Genomic DNA, 13,927 nt, shown 5'->3' on the forward strand with positions numbered 1-13,927 from the left:
TATGAGCTCTTAGAAGAGTGAGTATCGGTCTAATTTTAAATTGAGTTTATTTGAATTGTTTGGTCTCAACATTGTAGATTTGTAGTATAGTTTATGGATTTACATTTTCTTTAAAAACATATCGTGATAATATTATATTATTTTACTCCCATTTATACTAAGTATCTGTATAGCCCCTCGTTTGGGATAAAGATAATTATCGATGGAGGTTAAAATAAGAATAAATGGGAGGAAAGTGATGGTTAATGGTGGTTTTGAAGGGTGGAAAGAGCAGGTAAGGGGGGACTTATTACCTACATATAGAGGTAATACATTACTTAAAGGGGAGGTGGTAACTATTACTTTATTAATAGAGGGGTTATTATACTATCATAGTCATATCTCTAACCATTATCACTTTCTTCTCGTAATAATTACACTATTCCAATATTTCTTACACATTCATTCTATGGGTTTATGTACAATAATAAAATCATTTTATATAATCAATCAATATATTTATTTTTAAATCGATTTTTTTATTTATTCTGTAATTTATTTAAATTTATTTTATAAATATATTCTTATATAACATATACTTATACTTTGCTTGCATTTTTAAAAAGTAACACATGCATTGTTTGCACGGACGTAAAACTAGTAAACTACATTGCCAGATTCTGCACACAATTTTACTATATCCTACACAATGTGCCTTTTCTTTCCATCAATACCCTTCAATTTCAAAAATATAAAAAGTTATCTCCCTCTCAAAACCTAACCAACTAGATTTCTAGCCCGCACGTTGTCTGGGTTATATCAAAACAATGGCTTTACGTAGTCTAACAAACTTTAAACGACACGCGCTGGTACTCGACAGACTCTAAACTGTTTTCAATGGCAGGTCCTTGATTCGAATCCCCGAGTTGCCTCGACGTCGCCCTTTTCGACGGCATGTCCTTGGCCCAAATACTTTCAAGCCGCCTCGACGTCGCTTCGGTCTCCAGGTTGTAATCTTTGATTGACCTGAGGGCTGTACTTTGAGTCTCGCCTGTCCAAGCCCCAGTCAAAGTGGGGGCTCTGTAGATACCCAGTATCGGTTGAATCCTCAACAAATACCCGATGATTATCGAACTACAACATGCTTAGGAATCGATACGTTTGATCGACTGTTTGTATAACTACGCGTCGGAAAACTCAAAAACGATTTCGAAAACAAAAACATTTTCAAAACATTTTAAAAATATCGAGAGTGTTATATGCACGACGATGAGGTCGCAATGACACTAACTAGAATCAAAACCGACACCGGACTCAATACCGACTCAAAATTCAAATCTCGACTCCAACAACGAGTTAAACCCAGTCACACACAAAAAACAAACCATACAATGCTTCCATGCTATGTATACACGGTATACTTGATGGTCAAGTACAACAATCATGTCCTACAAAAACTAGGATAGAACAAACCACAAATCCAAATGCGTGATAGTGACAAGAAAACTCGAAGACCCGCGAACATGCTCGTGCCTCTTCAAGCAGCCCATGTGGCCACGTCGCCCAAAACGCACACCACCACACAATCCTCTATAAATACCCCTCAAATGCCACCATTTAAAGGTATGGGCGAGACTCCGCCTCTTCTTTTATCCCTTAAAATTCTAGAGCTCGATTTTCCGAGTCAACAAACGACACGTATTTTCGACCTACCGACTGAAAATACGAGCCTTACACATTGTTTAGTACCGTCATCGTGCATTAAATCACTTGACATACCACTTCGACTAACAATACCATCACTAAAGCAAAGCAACAGTTCATACTTTAGAAAAAAGGTTTTAAATCGAGTTTTCCGACTCACGAGTTCTTACACTTTTGTCGATTTCTCGTCAAGCAACCTAGCATGTAAGTATGAGGCTGCAATTAATCATTTCCTTTCATGTTCTTTTTATCTTTTTTTATGACTTTAACAAGATAAAACATGCATTATATTATCCAAAATACGGATTGAACGAGCCAAAACCGAGTTTTGACCTGAGGCAGAAGCTCCTAGTCAGAACTAGTGATATATGGTTAATTTATACCATTTCTCCTCTTTATTCTCATGCATTTTGACTCTGTTTGAGATGGTTTTACGTGTCTTGCCTTGCATTTTGTATCCTGGTTCCCTAGTCTATGTGACCGTGTCCATCTTGCAGGATTTGGGGCGAAAATAGAGGAATTGGAGCAAGGGAGACGAATTGAGAATATAGCGTGAGAAGAAGAAGAGGAGAATCCTGGGAAGTGGTTCCCAGCTGGTACGCCGGCAGCCGGTTAAGAACCCTCCCCATAAAGAACGAGGAAGAAAAGGTGAAGAACTTACAGGGAGTTCCCAGCAGCGCGGCCACCAGCAGCCAGCCCACCGGCTGGGAAAGCAAGAAGTGAGTCAAAGTCAAGAAATGAGGAGGGAGTTACAGTGCGCTCCCAGCCTACACCCCACCGGCAGCCGGTCATCCGGTTGTGCGCACCTGATGACTTAATTCCACTTCACAACTTACAGAGAACTCCCAGCCAGGTAGGGCACCGGCGGCCGATCCACCGGCTGGGACACACACTCCGCATTTTTGACTCTCATTGTAATTTTCAACCTAATTTTCTTGTAAATAATAAATACCCCTTCCCTTAATCATTTGTACACACAGCCCTAGATCTGAATTTATTTCCCTATTTATGCAAACACTCTTAAGCAAGCTTTAATCTTTCCTTAATCAAACATTAATTACTTAGAAAATAAGCTTAGAATTAGTTATTCTCAATTGTTTACATTTAGTATTTGTTTGTAATTTGAAGATTGGTGAAGATTCTTTTATTTATTTAATCCAAGATTGCAACTTTGTCTCTTAATTGGTATAATTCTTCTTTTAGTTTGTTTATCTTTCAATTGTTTAAATATTCAATTTTGCTTAATTAGTTTATCTTACAACATGCTTTCCTTTACTTGTTATATGTCAAAGCTTCCATCTTTTATGTTGTTTGTTGCCAACATGTGTGAGTAGTGACTTACTAGGATGAAGGGGATATTATATAGAGTCATAGGAGTGGATTATGACATATGAAGATTACAACCCTTGAGTTCATGCTTGTTGATTTTATCATGCACATAAGGTGTTTGTGAGAATGCTTGAATGAGAATTTAGGTATTTGAACTATCTTTCTACTAGTTGGGTGAGAACTTGACTAGTACATAGGAATTACATGATTAAATTATTGCTGGGTTAATTAAGTGAAGACTTAATCGATCTTAACTTAGGGGTTAGTCTCACATCGAGAGATTGGGTCTTTCCTTTGCTTACGCTCTTTGGTTTTGTCATTCTATGTGTATTTCCTTCTTTATCTATATGAGTGAACCCGATATCCTAGTTCCCCTAATCATTGTCTTCTATCCTCTTAAGTATTTATTTGATTTTCTATTGTTTTAGTTTAATTCCTTTAGTTAGTTTAAATCAACTCAATCTCTTAATTTGGGCTAAACAAGTGTCTTGACAAGTGACCCTAAAACCGTAACAACCGTCCCTTGGGTTCAACCCTCACATCTACAATGACCTTTCATTATACTTATGAAGCTACAAATACAAGTTTTGTTCATAACAAGTTTTTGGCGCTGTTGCCGGGGACGACGATATTGGATAGGATTATTTGTTTTCATCTAGGCTTAGTTCTTTTATTTGTTGTTTATTTTCTCCCTTTTGTCCTAGTGCAATCTTTGCATTAGGACTAGGGTTTTTTTTGTCAAACACAACCTTTAAAAAACTTTTTTTTCCCAAACACCATGTTTAAAAAAAAAAGTTTGTGAAACACAACCTTTAATAAATTTTATTTTGTCAAACACGACATTTTGGCTAGAGTTTTATCACTTGCAATGAGGTGAGTTTCAGTCGATGTTTGAGATAGCAAACGAGGTCGGTTTAAGGTATTTTTAGACTCGTTGGAAAGATGGGAGTACAAGCTTTCCAGGCGTTATCAATACAGCGGTGATAGGTAGCCTTATGTGGGGTCTATTGGTGTGTAAAGTAAGGCTGGTCAAGGAGTGAATTGGTGTTTTTCTGATTTGTTTTTACCTCCAATTCACTCCTTGACCAACCTTATTTTATACACCAATAGACCCCATATAAGGCCACCTATCACCACCGTATTGGTAACCCCTGGAAAGCTTGCACTCCTACCTTTCTAAAGAGTCTAAGAACACCTCAAATCGACCTCGTTTGCTACCTCAAATATCTACTTAAAGTCACCCTATTGCAAGTGGTTATACTCTGGCCAAAATGTCGTATTTTACACAAATTTTTTTATTAAAGGTTGTGTTTTACAAACTTTTTTTTAAAGGTGGTGTTTGGAAAAAAAATGTTTTTTAAAGGTTGTCTTTGACAAAAAAACCCTCAGGACTATTTGATCTTTTGTTGAGTGCATGAATAGGTGCTATATTGCACCACTTCTCCCACTTGATCGCGAGATCGAGAAACCATTTCGGGCAATAAGACGACAAGCTCTATCGGCAATACAAAAATCTCCACCTCTTGTTAACCCACTAAACACCCAAACTTCCACAATTGATCATCCAAATACACCACCCTCTTCTTCCACCCTATCACATCTCCATATACCACCACGTCCTCCACCAAACAACTCTCCAATTAACTGTCCCCAAAACTCACTAACACATTCACAATACTCCATCCATACCAATGACACCGAATCTCCATGACATAACCTAGTAAACCGCGATATGGCGGATCAACCTATGGGATACTATAATAGGCCGGACCCCAACCGGGCTTGTTCGGCCATCAACTATGGAGCCCTCGCTCCCAACACCTTTGAGCTCCGACACCATGTCATAAACTATATGCAACAAGATGTGTACAATGGCATGAAAAGTGAAGATGTCCATCAACATCTCACAACATTCAAAGAGAAAGCGGGTTCTATCAAGTACAATGGTGTAACCGAAGAGCAAATGCTTCTAATGCTTTTCCCTATCACCTTGAAGGACAACGCCAAGAAGTGGTTGAATTCTCATGAGCCGGGTACATTTACCACTTGAGAGGCCTTATCTAAGGCTTTCATCAAAAAATTTTACCCACCATCTAAAACCGCAAGAATTCGCCATGAGATTCAAACCTTCAACCAAAGACCCGTGGAAACCCTAAGTAAAGCTTGGGAACGTTTTAGGGACCTCGTGTCAACATGTCCACACCATGGTATCCCAAAAGGGATGACCACCCAAACCTATTTTTCCAAAATCTTGAACAAAGGTTTCGGGATATGATTGTGGCGGCATCCGGTGGTAATTTCGATAACATGAACAATGCTCAAATCACGGAAATGATCCAAAATATTTCCGAGAGGGAGAGTAGCTATGCTAGGGATATGGAATACAAGAGTGAGGGGCCTTCTAAGATAGAAACGGAGTACAAGGCTAAGTTGGATGACTTGACCAAGATGTTTGAGGACTTCAAGATGGAAAAGAAGCAAGGGGAACTACGGCAAGTTCAAGAGGTCGGGTATAGTCACTCCAAGGTGTACTATGTCCAAGAGACCAGGTCTCCTCCTATACATTATCCTCCACAAATGAATTGTGATTATTGTTGCCGCGTGGGGGCATACAATTGAGTTTTGCTCATCAATTCCACAAGATGACCAACAAGAATGCTTCGTTCTATAAGGGCAAGGTGCACCAAGGGTCTCTTATCAACGCCATGAGACATTCTACCGTGTCTTTCCCAACCAAGATCCCAAACTTTCTTATGCGGGGAAACCATTAGACCCCAAGTATCAACAACCACAATACATGCCTCCACCAAAGCCCGATCATTCAAGGCAATACAACCAAAACCAAGGTAAAGACTCAACCAAGTGCTCTTGGTCTAGTGGAGATCCGGGTACCCTCAAAACATCCGAAAGATGGACTGCAAGGTCCCGGGTTCGAATCTCCCTAGAGGAAGAGACTTGGCCACATGTCTTCGAGTGAGGGGTAACCCCGTGGATTGAGCTTACATGGTACGTGTTGGTTAGCATGGTATTGGCGCGTGCCGGGGAGGATCCAACCTCCTCGTTATCGAAAAAAAAAAAAGGTCAAGACTCCAATTTTCGAGGTCAATGTCAACATGACAATCCCAACTACATTCCACCACATCAAAGAGACAACTACCGCAACTAACAACAAGGGTACCAACAACAACAAAACCCACCATTTCAACAACCCTTAAACCAACAACAAGGGTATCAACAACAACAAAACTCTTACCCACCTCCGTAAAACCAACAACAATACATTGAACCACCAAATCCCAACTCCTCTCTTGAGAAATTGTTAAGAGAAATGGATGCAAAGGCCGAGAGAAGAGAGGCTCACATGGACCAAAGATTCAAAAGCTTGAAGACCGAGCTCTCCAATGTCCAAGCACATCAAAGGACATTTGACTCATATATGGCTAATCAAAGCCCCTCTTCCTCACAAAGAGTCCCACATTCATTGCCTCATCAAGGCTCTCATCCTAGAGATGGATTGCCGCCACACCAACAAGCTCACGTGGTGACCTTGAGGAATGGGAAAGATTTAGAGGATCCTTACAAGGATTATGAACCGAATAGGTAGAGGGACATGATGAAAAGTGGAGAGGAGAGTCCACCCCTCTCACCCACACGTAGAGTTGACAACACAAAGAAGGGAAAGGTGAGGGAACAACTTCAAGATGAAGAAAACGTCGTCTTGGAGGAAATTGTGATTGAAAGGGATCAATAAAGAGTGGTTGAAAGAGATCAAGGTAAAAGAAAGGGATAAACGAAGCGGACACCACGATGCAAGCTTCCACTTCCAAAAAGACCGACAACCCTCCAATAACATTCCCTAATAGAAGTAGAGTAATGAATGAGGAGAAGAAATTCTCTAAATTCTTGGATATGTTGAAGAAACTTGAAGTTTCATTACCTTTTATCGAGGTAGTGATACAAATTCCACTCTACACCAAATTCTTGAAGTATGTTTTGACAAAGAAGAGGAGCATTGGAGGAGATGGTCTAGTGGCTCTTAGGGGGAAATGTAGCATGGTCTTACTCAATCCCATGCCGGAAAAGTTACAAGATCTGGGTAGTTTCTCTATTTCGTGCATGGTGGGTAATGTGAGTATCAAGAAGGCACTTTGTGATCTTCGTGCTAGTGTTAGCATACTTCCGCTCCGTATTGCAAGGAAGGTTGGTTTGCATGATATGATACCTACTTCTATGACCTTGCAACTAGCCGATAGATCGGTGCAAAGACCAATGGGTGTAATTGAAGATATTCCGGTTAAAGTGGGCAATTTTTATATTCCGGTGGACTTTGTGGTTTTAGACATTCCGGAAGACTTGCAAACTCCCATTATCCTTGGGAGGCCCTTCTTGGAAACCGGGGATGTCAACATAAGTGCGAAAGAAGGGAAGCGCACTTTCAAAGTGGGAGGAAATATGGTAGAATTTTCCTTGACCGGGGCAATGTCACAACCAATAATTGAGCGTGTCTATTTGGTAGACATACTAGAAGATGTGATTGAAGATGCAAAGGATAAGTGCTTGGAGGAGCATTTGGAGGAAGACTATAAGGCTTTACCACCACTCCTTGATGAAGATGAGGGTAAGAACCCTCCAAAGGTAGATCCCAAATCCTTACCCCCTCCCTTGAGTATGCCTACCTTGATGAGGCAAACTCCTTCCCCGTTATCATTAATGCAAACCTAATGGCATCTCAAAAGGAAAAACTTTTAAATATCCTCAAAGCAAACAAGAAAGCCATTGGGTATAGCCTTGATGATCTCACGGGAATCGATCCTCAAATAAGCATGCACCACATAACACTTGAGGATGGATTCACTCCTTCCGCTCAACCTATGAGGAGGTTGAATGAGAAATTAAAGGAGGTGGTGAGGAAGGAATTAGATAAGTTGCTTGAGGCCGGAATTATATACTCCATCTCGGGAAGCGATTGGGTAAGCCCAGTTCAGGTTATCCCTAAAATGGGCGGTATGATCGTGGTTGAGAATGAGGAAGGTGAACTCATCTCCACCCGATCGGTCAGGGGATGGAGAATGTGTATTGATTGCCGAAAGCACAATTCCGCCTCAATCAAAGATCACTTCCCCTTGCCATTCATTGACCAAATGCTCGAGAGAATTGCAAACCATGAGTACTTTTGCTTCCTTGACGGGTATTCCGGGTTTTTCCAAATACACATACACCCGGATGATCAAGCAAAAACTACTTTCACTTGTCCATATACTGTCTTCGCATATCGGAGATTGTCGTTCGGACTTTGCAATTCTCCCGGGACATTCAAAGAGCTATGATGTCTATCTTTTCAAATTACATTGAGAAGTCTATGAAGGTGTTTATGGACGACTTTAGTGTCCATGGCACCTCATTTGATGATTGTTTGAAGAACCTCTCCCAAGTACTCCAAACTTGCATCCAATACAACCTCAAGTTGAATTGGGAAAAATGCCATTTCATGGTGCAAGAGGGAGTGGTTCTTAGTCATGTTATTTTTAAGAAGGGGATCCAAGTGGACAAGGATAAAGTTGAGGTGATTGAGAAACTTCCCCCACCCAACAATGTCAAGGGTGTGAGGAGTTTCTTGGGTCATGCGGGATTTTACCGAAGGTTTATCAAAGATTTTGCAAAAATTGCCAAACCCCTCAACTCACTTCTTGTCAAGGATACTCCATTTATATTTGATGAATCTTGTGTTGAAAGCTTTTGTAGGCTTAAGCAAGCTAGTGTATCGGCAACAACAGTGTAACCACCTAATTGGGACCTCGCCTTCCAGTTGATGTGTGATGCGAGTGACTTTGCAATAAGGGCGGTTTTGGGTCAAAGGCAAGACAAGAAGCTTCATGTGATAGCTTATGTAAGCAAAACCTTGGACAATTTCAATGCAATTACACTACCAAGGAGAAAGAGATGTTGGCGGTAGCTAGTGTATGCTTTTGAGAAGTTTCGGCCATACCTTCTTTGCTCCAAGGTAATCATTTACACGGACCACACCGCTATCAATCAACTTATGGTCAAGAAGGATGCTAAGCCGAGGTTGATACGTTGGGTATTATTGCTACAAGAGTTTGATGTCACAATTAAGGATAAACCAGGCTCCGAATATGTTGTTGCGGACCACTTGTCTAGGTTGACAAAAGAATCACGAGGAGATGTTGATGATGGGATACCCATTAATGAATGGCTACTCTATGACTCTATCTTAGCTATCACGCACTCCGACCCTTGGTACGCGAATATTGCTAATTACTTGAGCTCTAGCTTTATTCCGGAAGAACTTGACAACCAAGCTAGGAAGAAGTTGAAATATGAGTCAAGGAGGTATGTTTGGGAAGATCCTTTCTTATATAGGAGATGCAATGGAATTTATAGAAGATGTGTTACCCATGAAGAAGGGAAAGCAATACTTCAAGCTTGTCATGCTACCACCTATGGAGGACACTTATTTACCTCTAGGACCCAAGCTTGGGTTCTTCATTGTGGGTTCTATTGGCCATCATTATTTAAGGATTCTTATGCTTTGGTTCATTCTTGTGACTCTTTCAAAAAAGAGAAAACATTAGGAGGGGGGATGTGTAGATACCCAGTATCTGTTGAATCCCCAACAAACACCGATGATTATCGGACTACAACATACTTAGGAATCGCTACGTTTGATCGACAGTTTGTATAACTATACGTCGGAAAACTCAAGACGATTTCGAAAACAAAATATTTTCAAAACATTTCAAAAGTACCTGGAATGTTTTATTCACGATGACGGGGTCGCAATGAGACTAACTAGAGTCAAAATCGACACCGGACCAAAAACCGACTCAAAGTTCAAATCCCGACTCCAACAACGGGTCAAACTGAGTCGAACACAAAAAAAAAACTTTCAAATGCTTCCATGCTAATTATACACGGTATACTTAATGGTCAAGTACAACAATCTTGACATCCAAAACCTAGGATAGAACAAACCACAAATCTAAATGCGTGATAGTGACAAGACAGCTTGAAGACCCGCGGACATGCTCGCGCCTCTTCAAATAGCCCAGGTGGCCACATCGCTCAAAACTCACACAACCACACAATCTTCTATAAATACCTCTCAAATGCCACCATTTGAAGGCACGCGAGCATCCGCCCCCTCTTTTCTCACTTAAAATTCTAGACCTCGACTTCCCGAGTCAACAAACGACACGTATTTTCGACCTACCGATTGAAAATACGAGCCTTACACATTGTTTGGTACCGTCATGGCGCACTAAATCACTTGACTTACCACTTCGACCAACTAAATCATCACTAAACAAAGCAACACTCGATACTTTAAAAAAAGGGTTTTAAATCGAGTTTTCCGACTCAACAAGTTTTTACACTTTGTCGATTTCTCGTCAAGCAACCTAGCATGTAAGTATGAGGGTGAAATTAATCCTCTTCTTTCATGTTCTTTTATCTGTTTTTACGACTTTAACATGCTAAAACATGCATAACATGGTCCAAAATACGGATTGTTTGAGCCAAAACTGAGTTTTGACCTGAAGTAGAACCCCTAGTCACAACTAGGTGGCTCGTTCCTCTTATGGTCCCCAGGTCAGTGTTGGAGTAGTGTCCTCCATAATAAGTGCGTTTACATAATAAATCTCGTAAAAGTAATATCAGAGATTTATTTATTTATTTGCCAGCTGGTCATCGTTAATCGGTAATGATTGGCTGACTAGAGTTTGACATTACTGTCGTGTGACGGCGGTGATCAGCTGATCCCTTTAGGTCACACCTATAGGATGACGCCCAAATAAAATAAATTAATTATTTGTATGAGATACGAGATAATTAATTCCTTGTATTATTTGACTTTTAGTTAGTCACATAAATGTATTATTTGATGACGGGTTACGAACTCTGGACAAGGAGATTTATTATTTAATTTTGTGATATTTAAATAATAAATGATTAGATTTTATTAATTAATTGTTAATTAATTAATTTTATACGATATGTGTATATGTTTTGAGGTGAAATCAATTAGCTATTAAATTTTACAAGAGGTTGTAAAATTAGCTAAATGGGTTAATAATGACACATTGTATGTTAATAAAATGGTCTTATGATTACTTAATAGTTAAGTAATTATTGGTAGTTAATTTATATTATTTAAGTGTTAAATAATTAAATTAATATTCAATTATGTAAGATAATTAAATATAAGACTTATAAGCATTTGTGGCGCAAATGTCGAAAACCGAAATGGACCAAAAGTAGTCCATATGGACCGGTTTTTTGAGGACATACATGTGTCCTTTGTAGTGGATTTTCCACTAAGGATTGTCCCCATATTTTTGCTATAAATACCCCACTATTCACCTCATTTCTTAAGGTTGAAAAATTTAAAGTAAAATTGGTCTATTTATAAGCCTAAAAACCGGTTGTCATTTCCTCCTTAAGAGACCAATTTTCCTTCTTATTTTCTTCATCTTATTCATCTAAAAACACATATAATTATCAACTAATAATATTATCATAGTAATAATATTTATTAGTACATCAAATATATTACAAACAAGGTTTACTACTAATTTTACCTAGTTAGTAATTTAGTAGTTTTTGGGTTGATTCTTGGGTGTATCCTTAAGAGACCATCTTTTTGGTGGTTAGTTGTCTTGAAGGATCATCCATTTTCATAGCTCAAGAACAACATCAAGGAAGGAGTCCTTGAATTGTGCTCATAACTTACCTTATACAATGTAAGGATTTTCTTGTCTTAAGATGGTTTAATACCATCTTTTATACTTTTATTTGCATGCATGTAAATTTAGACCATTTTAGATTAATTTGTAATTTTAATATCATAAGATGAGTATTAATATGGTCTAAATAACTAACAAGTGATATCAGAGCATTGTTAAATACATGCATGTTGTCTTAAGACGATTTTAGTAATTTATGAGATAAATTGATAAAATTGATATTATGTTACTAAAATTAGTTTTATCACATAATATGGTCTTGCATGTAAATAATCTGATCTTAGGATAATATGGGACGAAAATTTGATTTTTATAAAAATTTTCCACTTTTTATAGTTTAAAATGGCTTAAAATTGAGTAAAAATGCATTAAAATTAATTAAGAGTTAATTAAATTTGATTGCATGTTAATTTTATGCATATTTATTTAGAAATAAACACATGCATGTTCTATTTATGAGATAAGTAGATACTTTAGATTAATGTGATTAATTTAGGTAGTTTATTGATTTTTATTTGATAAAAATTGGTAAATAATGGTTATTTTGTAAATAAATATTAATTTAATTTTTGGGCTCGAAATTTTTGAATTTTTAGCTCCTGGAAATTGTTCCAAAATGTACAAAATTTTATTTTAAGTCATTTAAATTTTTATGATTTGATTTAGAATTAAATCGTAAAAATTGTCGCTTTATCGATTAAATTGTGAAATCGTTTTAAATAAATTTTAAAAACAAAAATTTTCACTTGCATGGCATTTTTGGTGTAAGACCAGAATGTTCATAGTTTTGAAATTTATTTTTCCATAAATTTTAAATTGAATGGAATTTTTGTATGATAATTGAAAATTATTATATCATTTTTGTCATAATTGTGTTTTAATTCCCATATAAATTCAAGATAATTGTTGATAATAATTAATTTGATATTAGACCAGATTAGTATGAGGATTAAGTCATAAAATTGTTTTAAGAATTGTTTATGAATTTTTATTGGTAAAAATTCTGTCAAAGCAAGCTCAAATAATCGTTGTTGGTAAGTTAGACGATTTGGCATGTCGTTTTCATAATGCATTTTTTATTCATTTGGATGAATGTTTTTTTTTAGCATTATAATTATGTAATTTTTCCTAATATGGCCATAGGTAGAAGTTGGTATTTCCCGTAATGTAAGGGAATATCGACTTGTTTTGTAATTAATTGCGATTTCGTATCGCCTAATTTGTAATTAATTAATAGTTTTTATTTTAATTTTATTACAAATTTTATAATAGGGTATTTTTATGTAATTTAATTATTAGTAATTAGATGAAGCATCTAAAGACGCAGTTTTCATGAAGACAGTGTTTTCGGAAAGGCGTTCCGAAATTCTAAAGAAGGAGGCCAATTTATGAAGACTCAAGGGACCAAGGAGTTGGTTTCCGAAGTGTAATAATTTTAGTTAATTAGATTAACTAGGTGGCTATATTAGGACTTGTTTGTTTTAATTCTTATATGCATTCATGCCAAATCGTTACTACTTGTTTTATTTTTGTTGTTATCGATTTAATCGTCTAGCATTCACTAATTTTGTTCACTTAAAAGTGATAGACAATTAAATTGATAAGATCTCTCACGTTTTTTTTAAAATTGAGATTAAGCCTTACCAAATAATAGCACCTATGATTCCCTTCTTCATTAGAGGTAGGTTCGGATCACCGAGGTACACTCTTTTTACGTTGGGTAAGTAGGGTAATAAAGGTTATTACACGTGAAAATTGTTTGGACTCAACGGGATAAATATGGGTTGAATCGGTCCACCGTGCCCATATTTATTTCTGGGGCTAAAAGATAGATTTTAAGAAAATCCGTCAACCAAGAGTTCTTGTAGTAGAATCAGTCAAAATGTTAACTCACCAAATTTATATAAATGTGGGTTGAATCGGTCCACCGTGCCCGTGTTTATATAAAATTGGATCTTGGAATCATTTATATAATTCAGTGAGAGATCATTATTTAAATGGGAACTTGATAAATAGTTTCACAAGTTAAATATTTCTAGACGATAAATGTTAATCTTTTCTTTATTTCCTTTGTAGTAATCACGATGACTTCTACTAGTGAAACCGTCACCATAGCTAGAGATTCATGGCTACGTTCTTTTATGGACAAATAT

At 37.4% G+C, this 13,927-nt stretch overlaps 1 protein-coding gene across 1 annotated transcript; it reads left to right on the forward strand.

The window, feature by feature from the left end:
- Positions 1-6,819: 6,819 nt before the first annotated feature.
- LOC141619809 (uncharacterized) lies at positions 6,820-7,734 on the forward strand. The gene has a single exon (XM_074436830.1). It carries the CDS (start codon positions 6,820-6,822, stop codon positions 7,732-7,734), a length of 915 nt encoding a protein of 304 aa, XP_074292931.1.
- The last annotated feature ends 6,193 nt before the right edge of the window (positions 7,735-13,927 follow it).

Source organism: Silene latifolia, chromosome X, assembly GCF_048544455.1.
Source record: "Silene latifolia isolate original U9 population chromosome X, ASM4854445v1, whole genome shotgun sequence".
Classification (NCBI taxonomy): Eukaryota; Viridiplantae; Streptophyta; class Magnoliopsida; order Caryophyllales; family Caryophyllaceae; genus Silene; species Silene latifolia.

Bases quoted from the DNA above. Each gene is read 5' to 3' on its own strand.
- LOC141619809 (XM_074436830.1), top strand. From the start codon at position 6,820: ATGCAAGCTTCCACTTCCAAAAAGACCGACAACCCTCCAATAACATTC.